This window comes from Macaca nemestrina, chromosome 2 (genome assembly GCF_043159975.1).
Source record: "Macaca nemestrina isolate mMacNem1 chromosome 2, mMacNem.hap1, whole genome shotgun sequence".
Taxonomy (NCBI): domain Eukaryota; kingdom Metazoa; phylum Chordata; class Mammalia; order Primates; family Cercopithecidae; genus Macaca; species Macaca nemestrina.
In genome coordinates, this window is record NC_092126.1 from 120,622,623 (window position 1) to 120,648,376 (window position 25,754).

The window sequence follows — 25,754 nt, forward strand, 5'->3', positions numbered from 1 at the left end:
GCACTAAGAGCAGGAACCAGCCCTGTCGACACTCAGAGGATGGCAATCATCACTTCCTCTCTGACATTTACTTTATGGGAAAGCTCTCTATTGCCTTTGACCACACATTTTTCAGTCCATCCCTACCTGGCTGGCTTGACCTTTACCAAGGGCATACCTGAGCCGTCTAGGTAGGGTTTGCCTCAGCTCATATCCTGGCTCTGCCACTAGCCAACTGTGGGATCACAAGTCAGCTATAGACTCTCTGAGCCTCAGTTTCCTCATGTGTAAAATGGAAACAGTAGAATTGGCCACCTCACAGAGCAGCTGTGAAGATTAATGAGATGATGTGTGTAAAGCACTTAGCACTCCTGGAAATAAAAAGAATGGACAGAGTGTGGGGGAAAAGGAAATCAATGGGAGAAATGATAAGGAGCCTCCTGGGTGACTCTAACCAGGAGAAATGAAGGATATGCGAAGGTCAGGAGGCAAGAATGTGTGAGAATTTCCTCCTCTCAGAAACAACAATGCTTCCCTCAGAGCTGTTTTCTTTGGGGGGGGTTTTGTTTTTTACCACTCCTTCTGTTTTCCTTGAGCTCCCCAAACAGGGTAGGTTGTAGGCCCTGAGCACATTAACATCCCAGTGAAGTATGAGAAGGAATAAGTAAATAAGGAAGATCCAATGTTTAAAATCTATTATGGTCCCAAGACCCCAAATTTAGACTACATCCCGCTCGGGCAATGGCCAAAAGCTTGTATTCTATGTCCTTGCTATTTGTTAACCCTCACTGTCCTCCTGTGGACGCTGTCATTTACTGAACATGTACTACGAGCCAGGAATGCACAGGTGGCACTTTACATTCGCCGTGCAGTTTAATTCATCGCCCTGTAAAGTAGGGCCTCTCTATGGACGAGAGGCTGAGGGGCAGAGTCTGACAGTCACTGGGGCACAGCAACAGTAGCAGAGGCCAGGCGCGGTGGCTCACACCTGTAATCCCAGCACTTTTGGAGGCAGAGGCAGAAGGATTGCCTGAGCTCAGCAGTTCGAGAGCAGCCTGGGCAACGTGGGGAGACCCTACCTCTTAAAAAAAAGAAAGAAAGAAAGAAAAAACAGTCAGCAGAGCTGGGACCTGACCCTGAAGGTGATGGACACCAAGAAGTTAACTCACAGAGCATGGGGGTCACAGGAGGGGAGAATGTCCATGGAAGACTGAGTAGGCATCTTTTTTTCTGAGTGACAAGAAACGTTTGTGTGCAGCCCCCAAATCTCAGTGCCTTTTTTCAAATTTCTGAAAAGAAAGTCCATTTGTTCTGAGAAGTCAAATTTCTTTCTGATATAAGTAACCCTGTTGCAGCAGGGAGGCCTGTTGCCACATGGGGTAATGGGCGACTGATTGCCTGGGGAGCCGAGCTGAAGGTCTAGGGCAGCACGGTCCTGTTCTCTAAAGGGCAAGGAAGACCGGCCACCCCTGGCCTCCTCGTCGTGAGGCAGAGCCCTCCGAAAACTGGGCTGGGAACCCCAGCCAGTCAGGAAACAAGAAAGATGAAAAATGAACCACTACAACCTTAAAACAAAACATTTTATTTAATGCAGAAATTCTAAGGTACAAAAACATTTTGTAAATGTCAGCTGTGATCTACTATCACCTATTTACAGAGTTATGTACAAATCAAATAAGTCATTAACATTTTCAATGTAAAAAATACAGCACGCTGTTAAGAGTTCTGTCAGTGCTCATTATCCCACTAGATCCCACAAACGACAAACTCAAAGATGAAACAAAGGCAACGTCATCAATAACCACCATATTCCACAGGCTTTCTCCCCTAGGATGTAGTAACAGGGAGTTTCCACAGGGAAAAATTATCTTTTAAAAAACTAACAGTAAAAATAGGAGTTACTTACTATCTAGATGAACACATTTGGTTTTCACAAAAGCTTTTGCTGCGGTCTGGATTCACCATGCTTTTTTGTTGAGAGAAACATACCAAACTTTTTGTTGTTGTTGTTGAGATAGAGTTTTGCTCTTGCTGCCCAGGCTGGAGTGCAATGGCGCGATCTCAGCTCGCCGCAACCTCTGCCTCCCAGATGCAAGCGATTCTCCTGCCTCAGCCTCCCGAGTAGCTGGGATTACAGGCGCCCACAACCACGCCTGACTAATTTTGTATTTTTGGTAGAGACGGGGTTTCACCATGTTGGTCAGGCTGGTCTTGAACTCTGGCCCTCAGGTGATCAGCCCACTTTGGTCTCCCAAAGTGCTGGGATTACAGGCGTGAGCCACCGTGCCCCGCCTGATACGAAACTTTTAAAACAACAGATGAGCACATTAGTGTAATCCAATGGCAAGTTTTTGTCTAACAATTGGAGCAGCTAATTTTGTCTACATCATGTACAAATAGAAGATTGCCCCTGAATCTTCCTGAAATTTTATAGGATATAAATATCAGATACGCAGTCATAACTGTTTGCTTTCGTGAGACTTCTGATTGTGCAAAACGCAGTGCTTGGTCGGTTGAGAGCAGAACATAAACAAGATTCTGGAGGTGTCTGTGGTCTGAGCTGAATTTTAAAGAAGAACGAAAGGGCAAGAGGGAAGACAACTGGCCAAACTTCCCCAGCCATCTTCACTGGGGGACTCAAATGTCTTTGCAAATTAGCCCTCAAACAGCAATGGGAAGGTGGTGCTTAGCAACTACTGCTGTTACCTCACCAGTGGTTAAACGGAAGTCTGCACTATTTAATATTGTGAGTCATGAAATAAAGGTGATGTCTACAGAGATGTGTAAAAATAGGATCTAAAATTGGGAGGGAGGGGTAGCTGCCACTCAGAAGGTAAGAGCTGGTCTCAACATAGTATACATCAGAAATAAGCACCAAGTGTTTGATCTCAGGAGGAAAACAAACACAAGTTATGATAGATGACTATCATCAGGGGAAAAAATGTGGTAGTCAAATAATTCTCCATGAATATAGGCAATATATCATTTTGTAAAAGTGCCATTATATTTTTATGTGGTAAGAGGAGCTGGGTGTGCAAGAATTTCCCCCATAATCCCCACCCTGAGCCTGGTCTTCACAAGGCACCAGTGTGAGTAAGGCACCAACATTCTGTTTGGGCAACTAAACTAAGTGTGAAGCTGAGAAACATTATAGCAGTGAAAATTATTAGGCCCCTGGAAAACAAGAGCCATGAAGAATGGTTTAAGTGGGTGGAATTATTTATCACTGAAATAAAAACACCAGGGGGATGACTTCACTGTGGTTTTTGAATACATGGAAGGTGACCAGCTGTTCTTTCTCCACTACATGCCGAACAAAAGGAAGCCGGCTTGAATTTCTATAAGACATACAAAGAACTATCTGATCAGCAGGGTAGGTTACAGAATCTCCTTCTTGTAAAATAAAGAATACCATCTACAGCCGTATGTCTGGAATAATTCAGGCACAGCCCTGTCTGACACCAGGGGAAGAACATGCTAGATAATCCAAACTTTCTCCTAGTCCCTAAACCCTGAAACTAGAATCAAAGCCACTGGCTTGCAGTCAGATTTCCTTTTGTCTATTTTCACCCTGATCCTGGAAAGGAGGTGATATGGCAAGGATGACCCAACACTCCATTTGGACTCCTAACTGGTATCTCAATATCAGGAAAAGCTTTTCTCTGTATACTGTTTCACACCTCCAAAACAGAGTCAATTCACAGATCACTCAAAATGGAAGATAATGCAAATACCTGGCTCTAATGGATGCTAGGAGGTTCCTTGCCTTACTTTCTAAAATTGCCTGCTTTCCTAATCATGTCTTGGCCTATGCTCAGAACTGCACACCATCTAAAAAAAAATTATTATGCCAAGAGCTAAAACTATAAACAAAGCCCTTTAGGTTGTGAAGTTTAAATGAAATTTTTCCCAGCATTTTTTAAATTGAGAGAGCATAAATCTGATTTTGAAATTAACAACTGGCTTGCCTTTCTTTTAAGACACCATGAAATGCAAAGATGCAATCAAGACATGTCCAGTGCATTCAGAATCACATCAAATTTCTTTGCGGGAGAGGCTGGAGAAAGAAGCAATCTAACTACTGGCTGCATTTAGCAAGAGCATTTTCTGGTGACACCATCTGTAATTACCATGAATGCCTTTCCTTCAAATCTTATAAAGCAGAGATTAACAAACTGGTATTCAGTGGACCAAATCAGGTCCATCCATGTCTTCTGCTGGGTCTAAATTCACTTGAATTTTAACTTAGTTGTCAATATTTTTTAAAATCAGAATTTTTCATATAAAAATCCAGACTGTCAGCTTTTCTTGAAAAATGGGAAGATCAGGAAATACTTCATGGCCACAGTCGACTGGAAAATTGCCCCCTGTGGGTGGAACAGGGGCGCTTCAGTTTTGCCTCAGTCCCCACCATTCCCTATTGCTCTCTGACACAGACAAAGTATATTAATTACCATTTATCATCACACCGCTGTTTTCCTTATACCTCACATGCTATACTGGTGACCACTGAAGGTATAAGATCTGCTAAATAAGAGCAGTAGTAGTCTTCACCAACAGAAAATAAAAGACTAGTAACCTTCACATTGGCATTGTCCACTTCTCTTCAATAAAGACAGAAAGAATTTTTTCTCTATTCTTCAGGGAGCCAAATTAGTGTTGAAGTTGGGGGGCCAGAGAGTTTTCTTTTGGGAGGAGGGTGTGTCATTTTTCCTCCAGGAATAAAATTGGTCCTCTTGCCCTTTATTTCTTTTAAAAGAAAAGATGCTCAACTCTGAAAAAAAGGCTCTGAAAATCATGTAACCCCACATTTTTTGAAGGATAGTCTCCTGTTTATTTGCACTTAAGTCAGGAGACCTGAGACTAACAGTTGGTATTTTAAAAAAGATACTCGTGGCTATGAAGTTATAAGACTGAACGCTGACAAACAAATACGAACTTAAATATCCATGACTTACTACACACTGATTCCAATGATGTCACCACTGCTAAAGACATTTTATTGAACTTCTGATCTGAGACTGTCTTCAGTTATTCCTAACATGTCAATCAAAAACTCTGTCTTCTAACTTTATGGCCTGATCTCATTTTTGGCTCAAGATACTATTATCTGGCTGGGTCACCATTTGAATACCTGGGCCTGGACTGGAATGACTTCTGATTCTTTCTGGAGATCGATTGCCTCGAAGGCCCAAGACAGCCCTCTGGAGGAGCTTCTGTACCCTGTATGGCTGGGCTGAGTCTGTTGAGGTGGTCTCTGCTGAGGTGGTCTCTGCTGCTTGTAACCAGTCTCTGAGAAGGCACACCTTTACCTGAGCTTTAACCTCCTTGATCACTCTCCTGGCAAAGCTGACGACATCAGATGCTAAGTCCTTTCTATAGTGCATTGGTAAGTTAAGATGAACAACTAGCACTCTACCTTCAGCTACCTGAAGGCTTCTTGGTTTTCCTGGAACCCTGGACTTACCCCTGATCTCTTTTCTAAAGGACACTGTCTAACCTACCCACAAAAGCCTTTTACTCTCAGGATCAAGGCCTCTCATGGAGATCATCCCTTTTTCCATTTCTTGTTTCCACAATATCTAAAAGCCTGTGACTTGGCAGAACGTTTTTCTGAATTTCATCTTATATCCACCGTCTGGGACAATTTCTGAGTCAAAAAATGCAGCTTTGCTTAAAACAGATGTTTTGCCTTAATCTGCAGGGCAAGGATTCCCATTTCTAGCACAATGGGGAGAATAGAAAAAGTGAAACTAATGAAACAAAACTAGGCAGTTGGACTTCTCAATTTATTCTGAGGCAATCACACTGTCGTTTCATTACTTGGTATATTAAGAGTTTGATTTTGTTGATCAGAAACATTAGTATTTCAACATAAGTATCAAAACCCTAAATCCAAACTAAAACATCTCCTGATTTTTCGACTAGCACTCTCTTTTTCCCTTCCATTTCCATAAGGAGTGAGTTCACGTGGCTAGCTCTCTGCCCACACACCCTTGGAGCCCAGTTAATGCTTCTCCTCCCAATCCTCCATTCTCTCCCTGGGGCCACTTTCCCAGAGATGCCTTATTTCATGAGCAAAGCTGAATATCCTAAAAGCGACTCCTAATGGTTCCTCTGGGACAGGAAACATCTCTTGACCTCAATAAGAAATCTCTCATAATGTTCCAAGTGAATTTTCATATGTTAGCAAGTTTGGACTAACCAATCTCCTTCACAGAATGTATGCGTAGGATGAAATGGCGGGGCAGTCATGTGTGGTAGGAGCTCTGCACTCATTCCAGATTCCATAGGAACAACATGAAATGACTCTTCTCTGAGTTGCCTGTTTTTATGGGGAGACAGTCTTGCAGCTCCCTGTCTCTCCCTTGGAGCAGCTGCAGGAAACTTGATGCCAGAGAACAGACTAGCACGTTCTTCTCCCAAAAAGCTGCCAGCTGCCTTTACAGAGCAGTGAGTATGACATTTGCATCAGAAATATACACAAACCTTTTCTTTCCAGCAGGGGTGCAAGTCCCCCTTTCCCCACCTGCCATGCATGTGCTTAGAAGGGAAAGTCCTGCCCCATCCCACCTCCCACTCTGCCTCAGGATATTTCTCAACATACCCCTTCATGCTGGTCTTATCTGACGAAGGACTTAAAACCACAGTCCCTGGGCTGAATGCTGAGAAAACGGGGTGCCAAAATCTAACAGCACCCGTGTGAAAGGCAGTGAGAGATGTCCACACCTGCTCAAAGGCATGGGGAGAAGGGTTTCCACAGGGAAGACCAAGACAGCATTCATTACACACGTGCTAATCATCATATGGAATGTGAACAATTGTTTTTTCTTTAGAAACAGAACTCTGTAGAACAAAGTCATTCATAAAAATGGAACATTTACTTTTGTGACTATCCCCTCCATTCTACCTTCTTAAAAAGAGGTTTGTCATTAGTCAAAACCAGTTCAGCAGATTAACTGGCCATCACCTCCACACACTGCTGTATTTCAGTGAATTCTGATCCCTAATATTCAGGACACAGCTTTAGACCAGAAGGCCAACCAAAGCACGAACTGCAACTTCCAATAATACAGACCAGCTGGGTAGCAGTCTCTTAAGAATAAACTTCCAGGCCGGGCGCGGTGGCTCAAGCCTGTAATCCCAGCACTTTGGGAGGCCGAGGTGGGTGGATCACGAGGTCAGGAGATCGAGACCATCCTGGCTAACACGTGAAACCCCGTCTCTACTAAAAAAATACAAAAATTAGCCGGGAGCGGTGGCGGGCGCCTGTAGTCCCAGCTACTCGGGAGGCTGAGGCAGGAGAATGGCGTGAACCCGGGAGGTGGAGCTTGCAGTGAGCTGAGATCCGGCCACTGCACTCCAGCCTGGGGGACAGAGCGAGACTCCGTCTCAAAAAAAAAAAAAAAAAAAAAAAAGAATAAACTTCCAGATACCAACATCTGAGATACAGCTCAGTAAATGTAACCCATGGAAACAGCAGGCAGATCTGGCCTCCACATGATGTCTACTCAGACCAAGAGGAGGCTGTGTGTGCTGAGGTCCTGGGGCCTTCTGCACATTGACCAACCTATCTCAGATGGAATGGTCAAGAAGGTCAGCCTGGCCCTGTGAGCTTCACCTCAATCAGTCATGCTTCCCAGTAACACAGAGACTCATTTCATAAAAGGTGACCGTATATTCAGTCACTTTCTTGACTTTTGACTCAAAGCTTATATTTAACACCCATGGCAATGTAAATTCTACATCAAAAATAAATGAGAACATTATCTGCAATACAACATGGATTCCAGATAGACTGGCACTTGATTTCTGTGGCTATGATGCTAAAAGTGCCTTTTTTCACAAAACATTTCAAATCAAGGTAGCCAATAGCAAACAGGCAAAGTTTGCAGAGCTCAGTGAAGTCTAAATGACCAGTGAAGGTATCTTCCTTTTTTTTCTTTACATATTTCTTCCCTACCTCCCACAACAGGCTCTGATCCAAGGACTAACCAAATATGGCAAGCTGTTGTCAGACCTTATGGACATGCCTTTCAGAGCTCCATATCATTTTAGAAAATTGGAGAGTTTGCCAAGATATCTGGTGAAGGGTTGGAGCAAGGGAGAACTGGCCAGCATTTCACTCCAAATATCCTTGTATGAGACCTCAGCTCCAAGTGGGCCATGCAACCAGGGAGATAAGCTGGGGAATCAGAGGGAGGCAGCAGCTAAAGTGGCAATGCTTAGACTCTTTCATTTTGTTACAAAGGGGCGACTGCGTGGAGTTCATCAGTGTAGCTGCGGCAACCAAGATCTGCTTTGCACGCTCCAGAAGAGAGGAGCTTGGAAGGAAGGGCAGGAGGTTCCTCTTCACCTAAGTAGAGAAGAGAGTACAGAGTCACACTATCATCGCATTTCACTGGGCTGGGCGGGTGCTCATGCCAGAATATGGCTGGATCTGGGTTTGGACTATGGCTCTGTATTAATGAGGTAAGAATCCCAACCAGCTCAAGATGGGGCTAGTCCTCCTAACAGGTTCTAGTTCCCTTAGCTGAGGAAGGAAGAGATATTTCGTAAAAGTAAAGGGTTTGGGCTGAGCGCAGTGGCTCACGCCTGTAATCCCAGCACTTTGGAAGGCCGAGGTTGAGGGATCACTTGAGGTCAGGAGTTCGAGACCAGCCTGGCCAACATGGTGAAACCCCATCTCTACTAAAGATACAAAAAATTAGCTGGGCATGGTGGTGTACCTGAAATCCCAGCTACTTGGGAGGCTGGGCAGAAGAATTGCTTGAACCCGGGAGGCAGAGGTTGCAGTGAGCTGAGATCGTGCCATTGCAGACTGGGCAACAGGGTGAGACCCCATCTCAAAAAAAAAAAAAAGTCAAGGGTTTGTATGTATGACCCCAACTAGTTACAGACATAGTAAGGCACTGCCTGAGATGGCATCTAGCTGATGCTCCCTGGGGAAGTAGGCCTTCCTAGACAGCCCTCATACCTGGGACCCTGTGCTGAGCTAAGATAGAAATAATACTGTACCCATGAATCCCAGACTCAATGAATGTAGCTTTAAAGACAATGGGGGGCTGTGAACACTATAGGTCTAAAAAAGACACGCGCCCACAAACTGTTATCCAAGACCCTCGGGGCCCAATGTGTTTTCATGTCTGATGTTTTTGAAGTTTAGAAAAGTGATACGGTGCATATACTATATGTGGCACAACACCCCTTGCAGGGTCTGGGCAACTCACCATAATTTAGCATTAGTATTTCTGCAACTCAAACATGTGAGTATTCCCATCACCTGGTATAAATCAAGACTACCAAACGAGCTGTGTTCTCATCAGGTTTCACTGCCCAATAAGTTGGCACCAAAGCTGGAAAAACGCTTTGACTATTTCAGAAGCATGGCCAAAGGCTGTGTGCTGTTAGAACCCGGCCCCAAAGTCACCTTACCCAGGCCTGAAGAGGAAGACACGCTCTCCGTCAGGGAAGATGTTTCTGTCTGGTCTGTCGAGAGTCCTTCCATCAGTGGCAGAGACAGCTCAGATGAGGGCACAGACGAGTCATAGATGCCTGAGTCCCGCGGCATGTCCGAGGGGCTGCCGGCTTTCACCGTGTGCAGCAGGGGCTGCAGAGCGGCGCTACCATCAAGGGCAGGCCGGGCCTCCGCGTCTTGGTCCAGGCCCCCGTGCTGACTCTCGTGCTGGGAGTCGGCTGGTCCAGTTGCCCCAAGAACGGCCGCCTCTACCTTTAGGCAGAAATCGCTCTCGGGCCCTGGTTTGCACATGACATCATTTAAAACCAAGCCCGAATCAAATTTCTCCAAGACTGGCTCCCGGTAGCGCAGTGGAGGAGCATGGAAGGGAACGAATTGCTTTTCGAACCAGTCGGGCTCCTCGTCGATAAACTGGTGCATGTTGCAAATGGCGACGTACAGGGACCTGCCTGACTTGCTCCGGAAGTAGTTCCTTCTGCTGCCCTGTCGCGCGTGCTGCCCCAGCTCCTGGAGGCCGTGGTCTCGGGAGTGCAGGTGGGAACAGAGCTGGGGAAGATTGTCCATGAGTTTATACTTGGTACTCAGGTCTAGGACACCGGGGACGTCTCCCTCGCAGGAATAATCAAAGTAGACAGCGATGAACTTGCTGAGCGCCGCGGACGAACTCTGCTTGGCCTGGCGGAGCTTTTCGGCAATGGCTGACACCGCCACCAGGAAGAGTTCTCCTTTCCCCGAGCCTCGGCCACCTCCTTTGTGTTTGTAGTTCTTCTTGTCCACAAAGTACTTCATACCTTTGGAACAAACCACAATGATGAACTGGGATTCGTGGATCTTCTGGATGACCCATTCTCTCTGCCCTTCTCTACAGAGGCTGAAGTCTTCCCACAGGTCCAGAGCCACCTGGAAAGAGAACAAGGCACCGTGTCACCCATACAGAAGGCTCTGGAAGAGGCTCGGGAAGTGAGTTACAGGAAGGGAAATGTCAGAAGGAGGCCATCTCATCTGCCCCTTAACCCTTATGAGCACAGCTATGTGCAGGCTCCAGGTTACACCATACCAAGGAATAGCTAAAGTTCCATGGGTGATGGTCATATGCTAGTCCCTCTGCAAAAACTTGCCATCCATCCATTTTCGTATCACACGGCGTCATTACCACTCCTGCCCTACAAGTGAGGGGACAGAAGCACAGCGCTTTTGGCACCTTGCTGAAGTCACACCCTACATAGGGCATCCTCAAGGAAGAAACAGGTGGTAAAGAGCACAGGACAGAGAAACTGAGGTTGGTTATCTGGTGAGTGAGGTACCTGGATTGGAGGGGCAGATCCTGGAGAGAAGGCTGGCAGGCTCTGAGAGGAAGATGTGGATGAGTGGCTCCAAAGTGAACTGGGAGATGGGGCTCAGGCCTGGATGCCAGTCACCCCCAATTATAGGTGACTCACATCCAGACAGTGACTGACAAAGGGACCTATCTCGACACTCTCATAGCCTCAGGCGTATGCATGCTGTTTACTAGTTTGTCCACGGCTGGAGAGGAGGTTAGTGAACTGCATTAACATGGTCATTCTGAATAACTCACTCAGGACTGACTAGCACCTTCCTCCATGACTTCACACAGGTCTACAAAGCTACATCTCTACAAGGCTGGTAATTGGCAAGGCTTTACCCCCAAGGGGGTCTAGTAGGGAGATTGTGGGGGTGGCTGACAAAAGAGAGAAAATCAGACATGTGTGGCCCCTCAGAGGACTTCACCTTCTCAGACCACTTTCACCTAATTCTGCTGAAAACATCTCTTGGCGATTGTGTTGATGTCTTTCCTTCTGTAGTTCAGATATTAATTCCCAATGGCTATGACCAAATACAGCAGCCACACTATCTTACAGGGAAGGGCATTCTGAAATGACTTTGTTCTCCTCTTCTGCTCTAAGATGTTACCAATGGGGAAAAAACTCCAACATCCATCCACTTGCTGAAAATAACCCTGAATTATCTTCTACTTTCCTTAATTCTTGATAACATTACACATGCTAAAAGCTCAGTGGGAGTATACACCAAGCATTTTTTAAATGTTCCTATCTTTGACCCAGCAATTCCATTTCCAGGCATCTTTCTTGGGAAATCATCACAAATGGGACAATATTGAACCACTGAGATGTTTAATATTTGTACTAATTCAGTTACGGCACATCAGTATGGAGGGTCATGTAGCTATTTAAAATTGCAGTTTATATATAACTACTAATAGTGTAAAAAATTATTAAGAGACTGCAAAAAAATCATTTCAATCAGCCCCAAAGGCAAAACTATGCGTGAGTTCACCTATATGGAAAAAGACTGGAAGGAAATAAACCACACATGAAATGTGAGTTCCTCTTTCTCAGATTTTCTTTAATCAGGTTGGGATACCAGACAATGTTTTATTTATCATCCTTTTCTCGTTCCAAATTTTCTACAGTAACTATTACACTAATAACTGGAAGAGCGTTTTCCCCAGAGGCTAAATACTTGTGAAGTAGAGCAAACTTGGTTGCCTGTGGTATCTGAAAACTGTGACATTGGCTAGAGTGCAGTTATTTTCAGCACGTGCTGATCCACCAACCTCACCGCTTCCATGCAGAGGGAAACTAGGCTAGCGTAGTATGTTATGCTGACACTAGGGGGCAGCCTCACCACATGGAGAGATTCTGAAAAACATGCCAATGGGCAGTTTCAAAGCAAAAACAACTTCCAATCACACAATTATTGTACAGTTCTTGCATTTGCAAGAAACAGGGTATGCCTTCCATGAGAGTTTCAGACTTCACTCTAAAAATGTACATTCTGACATTATAGAAAAGGATATTAATAACATATTAATAACTCAAGAGAACAGCTAAGAAACCAGAGCAGATCATTTCAGTACTTGACACAATATTGCTTTCTGGGAGTGCTCCCTTCCTACCTCCCTGTTCTCTCTGGCCAGTGCCCTCTCCTGCATCACCAGTTTCTCCCCGTCTATGATTCCACCAGTCAATGGTCAAACAGCTTCACAGAGCCATTTGTTTATCACTTCTCCCTGGACCTCAAGATCCCCTCTAATGGCAGCCTCATCCCTCATTCCCCTTCTCAGCAGAACTCCAAACAACTGTGCGAACTCACTGCTTTACTTGCCACTCTCTCTTTGATCCTCCGAGTGGGGCTTCTGTCCTGAACATGCTCACTAGGATGAGTGACACCCTTCAACTCCAATTGCATGTTTCCATGGAAGCTACTGGTCTTCTTAATGCTTACAAAACTTCCTGCCAGGTGAGTGCCACTCAAAGCTCTAGAGCATAAGTTTGTCAGAATTAGAACTAAGTATTATGAAATATTTAGTGCTGGTGATGGGTAAGACAGACTGAAGAAAGAATGCAAGACTATCCCCAGTTTGAAAGCTGTGGCACTACTCAAGGGCAAGTGTCACCACAGGAGGCCCAGAGGAGAGGAGAAGGCAGTGGGGAGAGAGTACGGGGCAAGTGTCCTGGCCAGGGTAGGAGAAGGAACTTTAGATTCCGCACCTCACAGCCACAGAAGTCCTGGAGGAAGTAGGCGAAACACTGGACGACATTCATGTGATTCTGGCCATCTTTACTGGAATAGCAGAGAAAGACCTTTGGCCGCGGCCGGAGCCTCTCTCTCGGGAGTGCTGCAGTGTATGTGGAAGACTCAGAGCTCTCTTCATCTAAATGTGAATATATGTTTTCTAAATTGGAAAAGAAGATAGGGTTGATACCTGCAAGCAATGCTTTGTTCTATTCCCTAAGAATTGAAACCCAGTGCTATCTTCAAGAAAGAACAATTGACACGTCTACCTAGAGTAGTCCCAGTCCCCAACTCCATCAGCCCCCTCAGGTCATCACTTGGAATGGGACAGTTGATTTCCGCAGTGGAGCAGCGAATGGTCAAAAATTGTTCTTCACCTGAAACTGACCTTGGATAAACTAAGAAATGTTGCAGGGGTCATCCTGGTTAGCGGAGCGCCACCCTAGTTAGCAGAGTGCCCAGAACTGGCTCTTACAGCCAAGTGCACCTATTAGACCAATTAAGCACGGGCAGAGCTGATATTTTCTTAAAAGAGTTTTTATTGAGGTATAATTTACAAAAGTAAAGTACCTAAATCTTAAGTGTACATCTCAGTGAATTTTTATGGAAGTATACAACTGTGTAACCCTCACCTAGACCAAGCTATGGATCATTTACAACACCTCAGAAGGTTGTCTCATGGTGACTTTTGTAAATGAGCAAGCCCTACCTATATCCTTACTTATACTTCAAGCTTCCTTTATGTCCCTGAATTTACTATCCTATGGTTGAAAATAGAATTATGGGCCAGAGGCCGTGGCTCATGCCTGTAATCCCAGCACTTTGGGAGGCTGAGGCAGGAGGAATGCTTGAGCTTAGGAGTTAGACCAACCTAGGCAACATAGTGAGACCCCATGACTACAAAAAAAAAATGTTTTTTTAATTAGCCAGGCATGGTGGTGCATGCCTGTAGTCCCCAGCTACCTCAGGGGGCTGAAGTGGGAGGATGGCTTAAGCCTGGGAAGTCGAGCCTGCAGTGAGCTATGACTGTGTCACTGCACTCTAGCCTGGGCAACAGAGCGAGACCCTGTCTCAAGAAATAGATATATAATGATACCTGTTTTTTTAGTGGCTCCTGAGGTTAAAAGCCAAATATTTTAATTCTGGGAACTGAATAGGAGCTATAAGGCTTCCCAGGAGCCATCCTGGAGGACCCAGGTACTCCCAGTCTCCCTTTCTGTTGGCAGCAACCCCTGGTCTGCCCCTTGTTGTGGGGAGACACAGCACACGAAGAGATACCTTGTTGCTTCTTGCGGCACATCACAGTGAAGAGCGTCGCGAATGCTGATATGACCACCAGTGGCACTGTGATAGCCACAGCTCTGATGGGCCCAGCCCACGGGGAGTGCACTGGGAAATTTCAAAGGGAAAGTTTTTAAACTTAAGCAGTGTAAAGGTTCAAAGAGAAACAACTTTCTTTCTTTTTAAACATAAGCCACATAACAGGTTCTAGGACCATGCAACCACCTTTCTCTAGTGTGGTTTGGTGATTATAAAAGGATTCAAAGGTTCATTTTTAAAGAGTTGCAAAGAACAATTCAACAGTTAAGAGTCAGGCTGGGACATAAAATACCTTTAAGTGAGAATTTTGCCTAAGGAAACCTCCCCTCCTACCACTTTTCTTCAGAGGACAATTGACTATTTATCTAGTCCCAGCTATACACACCAAATTGGCTTTAATCTCCCAGGTACCCACATTAGAGTGGAAGGAAAGTCAGATTTGATGGAACATCATTTAAGAGAGAGGAGCCGAATTTTGTTTTGTTTCTGTAAATCATGAAGTAGACAGAATATCAAATACCTTGGTCTATATTAGTCTAGGGCGAAATTTCAAACGAAAAAACACCTACCTGGCTTTAAGGCATAATGCATCACTTTTCTTGTTGTGTTAGTGTCATCCATCAGCTGCAAAACAGGGGATGCTGCATTATTTTTTTTTAAGTGATATATACCAGGTAAGTGGAAAAAAAATGGTAATTTCATTCATTTTTTCCATCAGTGGGCAGTGCGGGAAGGGGTGGGAAGCAAGTAGTGGAGAATGGCTGAGTTTTGGAAAAGAGAGCTTCTGGAGCCTGTAATCATCTGCCAGGCTGAGACTAGGCATCATGTGTACTCAGGTTCATCTCTGCTTTACCAACTCGAAACTCTAAGCTTCATCATATTTTCTTTTATTAATCAAAAGGCTGTGTATTAATTGAAGAAGTCAGCTGGTGAGTCCCACATTCTAATAATGTTCAATTAAGCTGGCATCCTTCCACTGATTTTACTGGGCCTCCATTAATGCTTTAAGAAGGTGTGTCAGTCTAAAACCACACACTGATTCCAAGGAATGCAAGAACTAGGTGTTTCTACCAAAATGTTAAGACATGTTGGTTGTCTTTGAATGGTGGCACTATGGACAAATTGTTAATTTCCTTTTCTATTTTCCTCATACTCTTATTATTTGTAGTACCAATTTGATACAGGAAAGGTAATCTTAAAAAGGAAATGAAACATTACTTTTTTTTTTTTTTTTTTTTGAGACGGAGTTTCGCTCTTTCACCCAGGCTGGAGTGCAGTGGCGCGATCTGAGCTCACTGCAACCTCCACCTTCTAGTTTCAAGTGATTCTCCTGCCTCAGCCTCCCGAGTAGCTGGGATTACAGGCGCCCGCCACCACGCCCAGCTAATTTTTATATTTTTACAAGAGATGGGGTTTCCCCGAAACATTACATTTACATGTTCTTTGAAGTGGTGTTTAGAATTCATTTATACTTACATAGAAGAATAGCAACAGAAACTTAAGAGAAGTGTAGGCAAAAGTAATGGGCATAACTTATTTTGCTATTTTCATACTAAAAAAAACTTTAAGTTAAAATCTTGAAAATATATCTTTGTAGTATTAAGGAATACTAGAGATTTTAAACCATGGTTATATATGGACCATATGATTACATAAAAATATTTATTTGAAATATTTAATGAAGAGATCAAAGATCAATTATATATAAACTTTTTCTAAAAGCATGTTAAGAACCATATAAAAATATAACTGTGCACACCTTCAATGGCTTGAAATTTTAGTGTTGTAAACAGTTGGAATTCTATATGAACTGGGTTCATTCTATAGCATTAATAGGGCTATCTTGTGTTATGCATACCTCAATTATATAATCCCCTGGAGAAACATTTTGAAGGAGGCAGCTGGTCGTCTCTGTATTTTGCTCCTGCAACAGACCAAAGAACACTTTAAAAACTCACTTTTGGCCGGGCGAGGTGGCTCAAGCCTGTAATCCCAGTACTTTGGGAGGCCGAGACGGGCGGATCACGAGGTCAGGAGATCGCGACCATCCTGGCTAACACAGTGAAACCCCGTCTCTACTAAAAATACAAAAACTTAGCCGGGCGAGGTGGCAGGCGTCTGTAGTCCCAGCTACTCGGGAGGCTGAGGCAGGAGAATGGCGTGAACCCGGGAGGCGGAGCTTGCAGTGAGCTGAGATTCGGCCACTGCACTCCAGCCTGGGTGACAGAGCGAGACTCCGTCTCAAAAAAAAAAAAAAAAAAAAAAAAAAACAACTCACTTTTTGGACAAAGGTCATCAGGACACCTCTTCTAGCCCAGAGTTGAAGAAGACTTGCCATCAGTCCATCAGTCTCAACCACAGTTTTCAGAAAATGTGATTAGATCAAAAAGTAACTGTGTTTATCTGCCACATGTTATCTGAACTTCCCTTTGATAAAAGGCCCAGGACAGCCCAGGACCCTTGCCATAGTCTATGCTTAGCTGGTGGCACCCTGAGCAGGAATATTTGATTTGAAGACAAAGAAACTAGTTTGAACAACCTTTACTTAACAAAAGGGTGAGGAAATAAATTACCAGTTTGTGTTTATACATATTTTATTTGCCATAATTTTAACATGGGCAGGAGGTCAAAGACCTTGATAGAGATCAGAGCCAGCAAGGAGAGCAAACTATGACAGAACCTGACATATACAGGAGCATGTCTAAGGAGGTACTGGGCTTTGCCACCACAACCAAAAACTTTCTTGGTATCCACAGTGGGCGATCAGACAGTCCTGTGAACATCCGAAACGGTTTCCACTCTTCTGACCACTCCCAGTTTAAGGGCTGGGTTACTCAGTTTCTATTTAACTTTGGCCTGTTTGTAAAATCAGTACCCACTGAGTTATCAGTGGCTTGGCTCCTAGATCTGGTTTTTCCATTTACTAGCTATGCGGCCTTGAGCAAGCCAGGTGACTTCCCTGAGCCTCAGCTTTCCCATCTGTAAAATGGGGATGACAGTAGCCTCTGTTTCATAGAGTGGTATGGATTCAAGGAGCATAAAGCTCAGGGCCTGCCACACAGAGAGCACATGATGAATGTTTAAAACATAAAAGGACAGGCCAGGCGTGGTGGCTCGGGCCCGCAATCTCAGCACTTTTGAGGCCAAGGTGGGTAGATCACTTGAGGTCAGGAGTCTAAGACCAGCCTGGGCAACATGGTGAAACCCTGTCTCTACTAAAAATAAAAAAATTAGCTGGGCATGGTAGCATGTGCCTATAATCCCAGCTACTCCAGAGGATGAGGCAGGAGAATCATTTGAACCCAGGAGGCAGAGGTTGCAGTGAACCGAGATCACACCACTGCACTCCAGCCTGGGTGACAGAGCAAGACTTCATCTCAAAAAAAAAAAAAAATATATATATATATATATTTATATTTATATTTATATATTTATATATATATAAATATATATATGTATATATACACACACACACACACATATATATATGGACAAATGAGAAATACTTCTTGTTTATTCCTTGGCAATACTGTTACCAGGCTGCTGTATCACAACCAGGACAGCTGGGTTACAGATAACTAGGGAGTGAAGGACAGTGGCAAGATGGCCCTGAGACATGCCCAGTGATTACATTCCCAAGTATCTACCAACCACTGAGAGCCAACAAAGCCTAATGCTCACATTGAGCAACCCAAATTCCAGTGGCCCAGGAGTCGCTTTGAAACTCGCAGTGTTACTTTATGTACACCCAGCAGCTCACCTGCTTACAGGTCTTTCGCTTGAAAGGTCCTTCATGCTTGAGCTTGTAGTGAAGATAGAAGAAACGGAAGCCGAAGTTGTGCGGTGCGTGGTCGAAGGACACCTGCATGTCCGAGCCATGCTGGCTGATGTTCAGGTTCCGAGGCTTCCAGACTGGGAGGAGGTAGGACCCAGAGTGAGCAACCAGAGACTACCCCAACACCATCATAGTGGCAACACTTTGAGACTTGATAGATAAGAACACTGTTACTTACAGGGTTTACAAGCCAAGTTGTCCGGCTGTAACAACAGGTCACAGGCTATTAAGAGAATAAAGATACATGTTTTTAGTTTTAGGACAGTTTGACATTTTCCTCTCCCAACAACCCAATGAAATATAAAGATACTGTGCCAGGTAATGCTAGAAAAGGTATAAAATATATCAATTCAATGAGGATTTTCACTACTGTGCAGTTGTATCTTACAAACATTTAAATGGTACAATATAAACATATTAATGCAGTTCACTTTATGCCACATAAATGTTAACAGTGTAAAGTCACCCAGATTTTAAAAGCTTGTTGGGCATTACATAATTTCAAGGATGGTAGCCAAGGGCAGCAGAGCTATGTTCATGCCACAGTCACATGGAGGCTCTGTTTCAGCTGTAAACAGAAATGATGCCGGCCCCTACCCCACTGTGGAGATGTTTAGACACAAGAGAACTTTGGAGTGGTCTTGGTAACTGCTGCAGGATTATTTTAACCTTCACTAGTATTCTATTTAAGATGCTCTTGATGGTTTCCTGAAATGACATGCAGGCATATAAGTAGTAGTGTCAGCACTGAAAACCAGGTACCAAAGCCAATAGCTTTGAAACAGAATCTAAACGCAATCAAAACACAAGGAGAGGGGCCAAACAGCTAGTCCACTATGCCATGCTGCTTGCTAACGCAGGGAGAGTCTCCGTATAATGCCAATAAAACCAAAGGCAGCATCAAAGACCACAGTGCACTGAAATGGTGACAAATGTTTGCATTCCAGGAACATACCCCCTGCACCCACCTTACCCCCAAATAGACATATTGATTCTATGCCAATGGGAAAAATTCATCTTAAATTATACTAATTTTGATTTAGGTGAGGCTTTCATAAACACATTCTTTGAATCTTCTATCTGGTTATTATGTGCAAGTCATCCAGAGATTATGTGACATACACATGGTCTTTGCCCTATGGAATTTCATTTTAAGAATTATGAGACCAATTGTTAAAATAATTTTGCTGCATAGAAAACAACCATAATAAGAATTCTGCAGAGGGAAACACTGATGTAGGCTGGAGTTGTGAACAGAAACATCACAATGGATGAGGGCTGCAACCAGACCTCACAGGAGGGGATGTTGGACAGGACTGACCATCCAAGGCTTGAATGACAAAGACTGATCAGGAAGGCAAGAAGGAGCTGCTGCCTGTTGCAGGGTGACCAGTCACCAAAGTTTGAAAGCAGCAACTCAGGAAGATTAAAGAGATAACCTGTACAGAACAAAAGGTGAGCAGACCCAGCACAGTGGGTGGTTGAGTTCAGAGCATGGATTCCAGAGTCAGACTTCTGGGGTTCAAATCCAACTCCCGGCAAGCCCTTCACCTTCTCTGTGTGGGATTCGACATCTAATAAGTGGGGATGGTACGATTAAATTCTTTGTAGGGTTGTCACAGAGGGTATTTGGAGTTAACATTTGGAATGCATTTAGAACAGGGCCTGGCACATAGACATTAAATAAACAGAACTTTCTAGAAAATAATTTTCTTAATCTAGTCCTGAAAATGACAGGCCTCCCTCCTGATAACAGGTAAAAAATGGAATCATTTCATGCTCCTACCCTTTACCACAAAATCAACTTACGCTTTTTATTTCTGGTTTTTTGTTTTGTTTTGGTTTTTTTTTTTGAGATGGAGTCTTGCTCTGTGGCCCAGGCTGGAGTGCAGTAGCATGATCTCAGCTCACTGCAACCTCTGCCTCCCCAGTTCAAGCGATTCTCCTGCCTCAGCCTCCTGAGTAGCTGGGATTACAGGCACATGCCACCACACCCGGCTAATTTTGGTATTTTTAGGAGAGATGGGGACCACGTTGACCAGGTTGGTCTCGAACTCCTGACTTTGTGATGTGCCTGCCTCGGCCTCCCAAAGTGCAGGGATTACAGGTGTGAGTCACTGTGCCAGGTCAGCTGTCTTTTTTAACTAGAAATGGGGTCTTGCTATGTTGCCCAGGCTGGCCTCAAACTCCTAGGCTCAAGCAATCCTCCTGCCTCAGGATTATAGGCATGAACCACTGAGCCAGGCCTATTTTTCTTCTTTAATCCAATCGTTTTGATACATGTCTGGCTTTTTTTTTTTTTTTTTTTTTTTTAAGACGGAGTTTTGCTCTTTCGCCCAGGCTGGAGTGCAGTAGCTTGATCTCAGCTCAATGCAACCTCCACCTCCCGGGTTCAAGCAATTCTCCTGTCTCAGCCTCTCGAGTAGCCGGGACTACAGGTGCACACCATGACGCCCAGCTAATTTTTGTATTTTTAGTAAAGACGGGGTTTCACCATATTTTTCAGGCTAGTCTGGAACTACTGACCTCAGGTGATTCACCCACCTCGGCCTCCTAAAGTGTTGGGATTACAGGCATGAGCCACTGCGCCTGGCCGGCTGTCTTTTTTAATTAGAAATGGGGTCTTGCTATGTTGCCTAGGCTGGCCTCAAACTCATGGGCTCAAGCAGTCCTCCTGCCTCAGCCTCCCAAATAGCTGAGAGCATAGGTAATGCAGACTGTCTTAGTGATGGTCACAACATCCTCAAAAATATCAACTGTCAGGTCTGTTCTACAACAAGCCAGGAGTGGGTATATCTGGTTAGATGAACAGTGTCTGTACCTAACCTTAATTCTAAAAAGTACTTTTCTGGATGCTTTTCTCCCTGCCATGCTTGCTTCATACTAGTATTTGGCATGTTTTTTGTTTGTTTGTTTGTTTCCCCCCAAGACAGAATCTCACTCTGTCACTCAGGCTGGAGTGCAGTGGCCCAATCTTGGCCCACTGAAACCTCTGCCTCCCGGGTTCAAGCAATGCTCCTGCCTCAGCCTCCCGAGTAGCTAGGATTACAGGTGCCCGCCACCATACCTGGCTAATTTTTGTATTTTTAGTAGAGACAGGGTTTCACCATGTTGGCCAGGCTGGTCTCGAACTCCTGACCTTGTGATCCGCCTGCCTCGGCCTCCCAAAGTGCTGGGATTACAGGTGTGAGCCACCGCGCCTGGCCCTTGGCATGTTCTTGAACACATTTCTATAGAAAAATCATCAAAAGCAGGAGAAAAGTCTTCTCATGGGAACCAGGCAGGAAAGGCCATACTCACCTCGGGTTCTGAAGAAGAAAGGGTGGTAATTGCTTTCGTTTTTAATGGAAGGAAAAGGGACAACCTTTACGAAATAATCCGTTTCAAATTTCATATTCAGGAAAGGTTGAGATTCCATTCCCTAAAAGGGAACAAAAACTCAGTGACATCATGGAGAAATTACCCACCCCTCCACCTACATAAGGTCTTCGCTCCTACCCCAACTGCCACCCAGACACAACTCCAGATCTGCAGGACATGTTCCAGGGAGGCAGGAAGTCAGGTCTAGTTTCTGGACCAACTTGAGGTTTGGATCACTTAACCATGAAGATGGACAATGCAGTCTGTTTTTTGGCAAAGAACCCATGGCTTGTTAATACTGAACCTCAGAGTTGGGGGGCAGGGTGAGCCCACATACACTCTTTGGGGCACAAAGACACCTTCCAGGATCGCTGCTCCAGCAGTAACCCGAGAGACGTGTTTACACAGGGAGGTGCTGAAGTTTCCCTGGGAGCGTGGAGCAGGCTCAAGGTGCTGCTGTACCATTCTTGCCCACCTTGGCGGGTGGGGTGGACCCCATAGCCCCTCCTTCTCCAATTTCAGACTTTGAATACGCTATTCAGGACCCTGGAACAATGGCATGTCTTCAGGAGCACATTCCCCAGCATGACTTACAGTTCTTTTGAAGCTACTGTTGAGCTGCTTCGGATCCTTTAGAATCAGTTGTTGGCACTGTCTTCCCTCTGACTTCAGCTCCTCCAGTATTACCCGAAATCCTTTCAGGAATTCGATGCCTAAGCAAAGCAGAATGCTTGTATTAATAGTAAACCTAATTACTTCTGAATACACTCTTCTTCCTCCAAGATTACCATCTTCTCTACCTACACACCAGAGTTAAAGGAATCCTAACTCTGGCCAGGGTATCTGAGTCTATAGAATGGAAAAAACATACCCCCTGCATTCCTCTGGTAAAGACCAGGTGATTTTCTCCATCCCACCATTACTAATTAATCCCTAATCCAGCCAGCTATTTCATAAATACTCATTGCCTCTATGGCATTAGGGTTCAAATATTTAGACTCCAGTTACAATTGGTCATAAAAAGTCTGAAGTGGAATATATGATTTCTAGGTCATTACACAGAATACATTCGACTGATGATAATTCCCAGTGTTGACTAGGGAATCCCTCCAAATCATGTTTCCACTTTAAGTTTTAGCTCTATATTTTTTGGCACATCTCACTGAGCAACATACAAAATTCCCAACAAATTGTGTCTGCACCCAAGGGGTTCTGAGGCTTGAGATTAAATAGCTTAGGGGAATGCCTGTGTGATTTACAAAGCGGTTCTTGCTCTAATCATGCCTGAAAGGCAGACACCCAAGGGTTGCCCAGTGTGTGCTCTTCATACAGCCTCCGAGGCCCCGAGACACCCACAGCGCCGCTGAAAGGCACCAGCCCAGCCTCCTGCCACCTGAGCTCCCCCCACTGCACGTCCGACTAGATGCTTTCAAAAGGATTAAGCTCTGATGGCCACAAGCGCCAGCACCAGGGCTGTGTATCCCACGGAGACTGAAGTGGTCCAACTGCAGCTGGAGAGCCCCAAAGCCTGCCACAATGGCGAGATATCGATTTCACATTCTTTCTGAACATTTTCAACCCTTCCCCTCCCAGGACAAAAGTAATTACACAGGATGCAATTAACCAAGTGGGAAATTTATTGATGACAAAGGTCAGGAAAATCTTTTTCAAATAGGTTCTCCAATCCTATAATTATTTGATGAAGAATACATATTTCTTGGTGAGTAGGGCAGAGGAGCAAGAGCAACAATTAGAGCTTCACACTTTAGGGTTTCAGAGCATTACTGTGCACAGGTATGGACTCTGCCATGTTGTATCTCAATTACAAAGCTTCCTGTGGGGGTGAAAGCCAGCTGAGCAACCACCAGAGATTCAGATAAGGTGACGACAAGGTCATTAGATCAACGACTATTTTAGATCTCACAGGACTTGCCTTTTGAGATCCAAAAAAACTTTGTAAAACAAATCTTCAGTATTAATACTAAGATTTAATTTACACAACATTACCAGAATGACTATTTAGCAAAATCCAGGTGATTAATACTATTAACAGCCATACATCTCACAATTACATAAAAATTCATCAGCTGGGGCCAGGCGCAGTGGCTCACGCCTGTAATCCCAGTACTTTGGGAGGCCAAGGCGGGCGGATCACGAGGTCAGGAGATCGAGACCACAGTGAAACCCTGTCTCTACTAAAAATACAAAAAAAAAAATTAGCCAGGCACAGTGGTGGGCACCTGTAGTCCCAGCTACTCAGAAGGCTGAGGCAGGAGAATGGCATGAACCCAGAGCTTGCAGTGAGCCAAGATCGCGCCACAGCACTCCAACCTGGGTGACAGAGCAAGACTCCATCTCGAAAAAAAAAAAAAAAAAAAAATTCATCAGTTAGGGTGGCAAGGGGTGGTTCTTGTTCTTATTTTTAAAATATTGGCCTAAAAACCACTATGCCAAGGTTCCAAGGCTGAGGGAAGAGGCGGTGAACGTAATTCCTTTATCACTGTGACACATTACAGTACTATTAACACCTTGTAGTTATGTAATGATTAGCAATTTTATAGAGGAGCTTCTCAAGAAAGAACTTATTTGCTCTCTCTTCCATCATTTAAACTCATCAAATCCTCCCAACAACCATAGGAGGAAGGTGTTATTATCCCCATTTTACAGATGAGGAAACAGGTTTATAGTAGCTAACTGGCTTGCCCAGGGTCACATAGGAATAAAATGGCAGAGGTGAGATTTGAACCCAGGAAGTGTCTGGCTCTCAGCCAGTGCTCTTAACTCACATGCTTTTCTACCTTCCAAGAAGTGTCCTTGATAGAACCTAACAGAAACTCTCCAGCCACCCCCACCCATAAATCAGCATCCAGGAAAAGCACAGACTTCTGCCCCCACTGGTCCATGTCAGTTTTCCTGCCACCAGCTCACATCTCTTACTTTCATTCTAACGAGGGGGCCTGCAATTCATCAGTCCAACTCCTTAACCATTTAAGCCTTACATGGAATGACTACTTCCTTTTTATCTACAGAAAATGTTTTTAATCTTTAAATGTTAAGATAATATTATTTTTGGAAACCCCAGTGGGTTAAAACCCAGAAGTACTGATGTGGAGAAGTGGTTCGGCCCATGGGTCTGCTTAATCCACCCTCTCCTGCAATCTGGTTCTTCTGAGATTTTTCCTGTTCAGATTAAGAAATTCAGACTTTATTTTACTTCTCCCTTGGCCAGGTTTTCACAAACTTGTAAGATCAGGTAGCAGTGTCAAGCGGCAGTCCCAAGAACCAGGTTCTGATCATGGTAATAGCAGCCACTATTCTTTGAGAACTCTCTGAAAATGTACCATGTGTGTCTCTAACCATGAGGCAGTTCTCATCTCCCTTCTACAGATGGGGAAGCTGGGGCTCAGTGAGGTTCAATGCCTCATGTGAAAGATCAATTCTGGAGGTTCAAACCCAGGCCCATCTGAACAAATGGTCCCCTTCCTACATCTCACACTTGGCTAACCCGTTCTTTCCTATGTATCTTCAATTCATTCAAGAGGACAAGCAGATTTAGCCCCAACCCGAATCTAGCCATATAATACCGGTTTGCTTTTTTCTTTTATTCTTTTGTTTTTTATTTATTTATTTATTTTTGAGACAGAGTTTCACTCTTGTTGCCCAGGCTGGAGCGCAATGGTGCAATCTCGGCTCACTGCAACCTCTGCCTTGTGGGTTCAAGCAATTCTCCTGCCTCAGCCCCCCAAGTAGCTGGGATTACAGGCATGTGACACTACGCCCAGCTGATTTTGTATTTTTAGAGGAGACGGGGTTTCACCATGTTGGTCAGGCTGGTCTCAAACTCCTGACCTCAGGTGATCCATCTGCCTCCGCCTCCCTAAGTGCTGGAATTACAGGCATGAGACACCACACCCAACCTGTTTTGTTTTATAAAGAGACCAGGTCTCTTTCTGTAGCTCAGGCTGGAGCGCAGTGGCACGACAATGATAGCTAACTGTAGCATCAAACCCTGGGGTCAAGTGGTCTTCTTGCCTCAGCCTTCCAAGTAGCTAAGACTACACACTTGTGCCACCATGCCCGGATAAATTTTTAATCTTCCAGTAGAAATGGGGGTTTCACTTTGTTGCCCAGGCTAGTCTCGAACTCCTGGTCTCAAATGATGCTACCGTCTCGGCCTCCCAAAGTGATGAGATTACAGGTGTGAGTCACCTTGCTTGGTCTGTT

At 44.5% G+C, this 25,754-nt stretch overlaps 1 protein-coding gene across 1 annotated transcript in view; it reads right to left on the minus strand.

Moving 5' to 3' along the window:
- Window positions 1-1,541: 1,541 nt before the first annotated feature.
- Window positions 1,542-25,754, minus strand: part of LOC105482558 (interleukin 17 receptor D) — a 77,519-nt gene continuing 53,306 nt past the window's right edge. Inside the window, exons 4-13 of the mRNA XM_011742733.2 lie at window positions 22,125-22,243; window positions 21,471-21,591; window positions 18,349-18,393; window positions 18,096-18,247; window positions 16,194-16,259; window positions 14,905-14,959; window positions 14,294-14,404; window positions 12,991-13,175; window positions 9,415-10,357; window positions 1,542-8,335 (exon numbers count right to left, since the gene is read on the minus strand). Coding sequence (XP_011741035.2) covers window positions 8,223-8,335; window positions 9,415-10,357; window positions 12,991-13,175; window positions 14,294-14,404; window positions 14,905-14,959; window positions 16,194-16,259; window positions 18,096-18,247; window positions 18,349-18,393; window positions 21,471-21,591; window positions 22,125-22,243 — 1,910 coding nt within the window. The 3' untranslated portion in view covers window positions 1,542-8,222. The remainder of the gene's footprint in view (window positions 8,336-9,414; window positions 10,358-12,990; window positions 13,176-14,293; window positions 14,405-14,904; window positions 14,960-16,193; window positions 16,260-18,095; window positions 18,248-18,348; window positions 18,394-21,470; window positions 21,592-22,124; window positions 22,244-25,754) is intronic.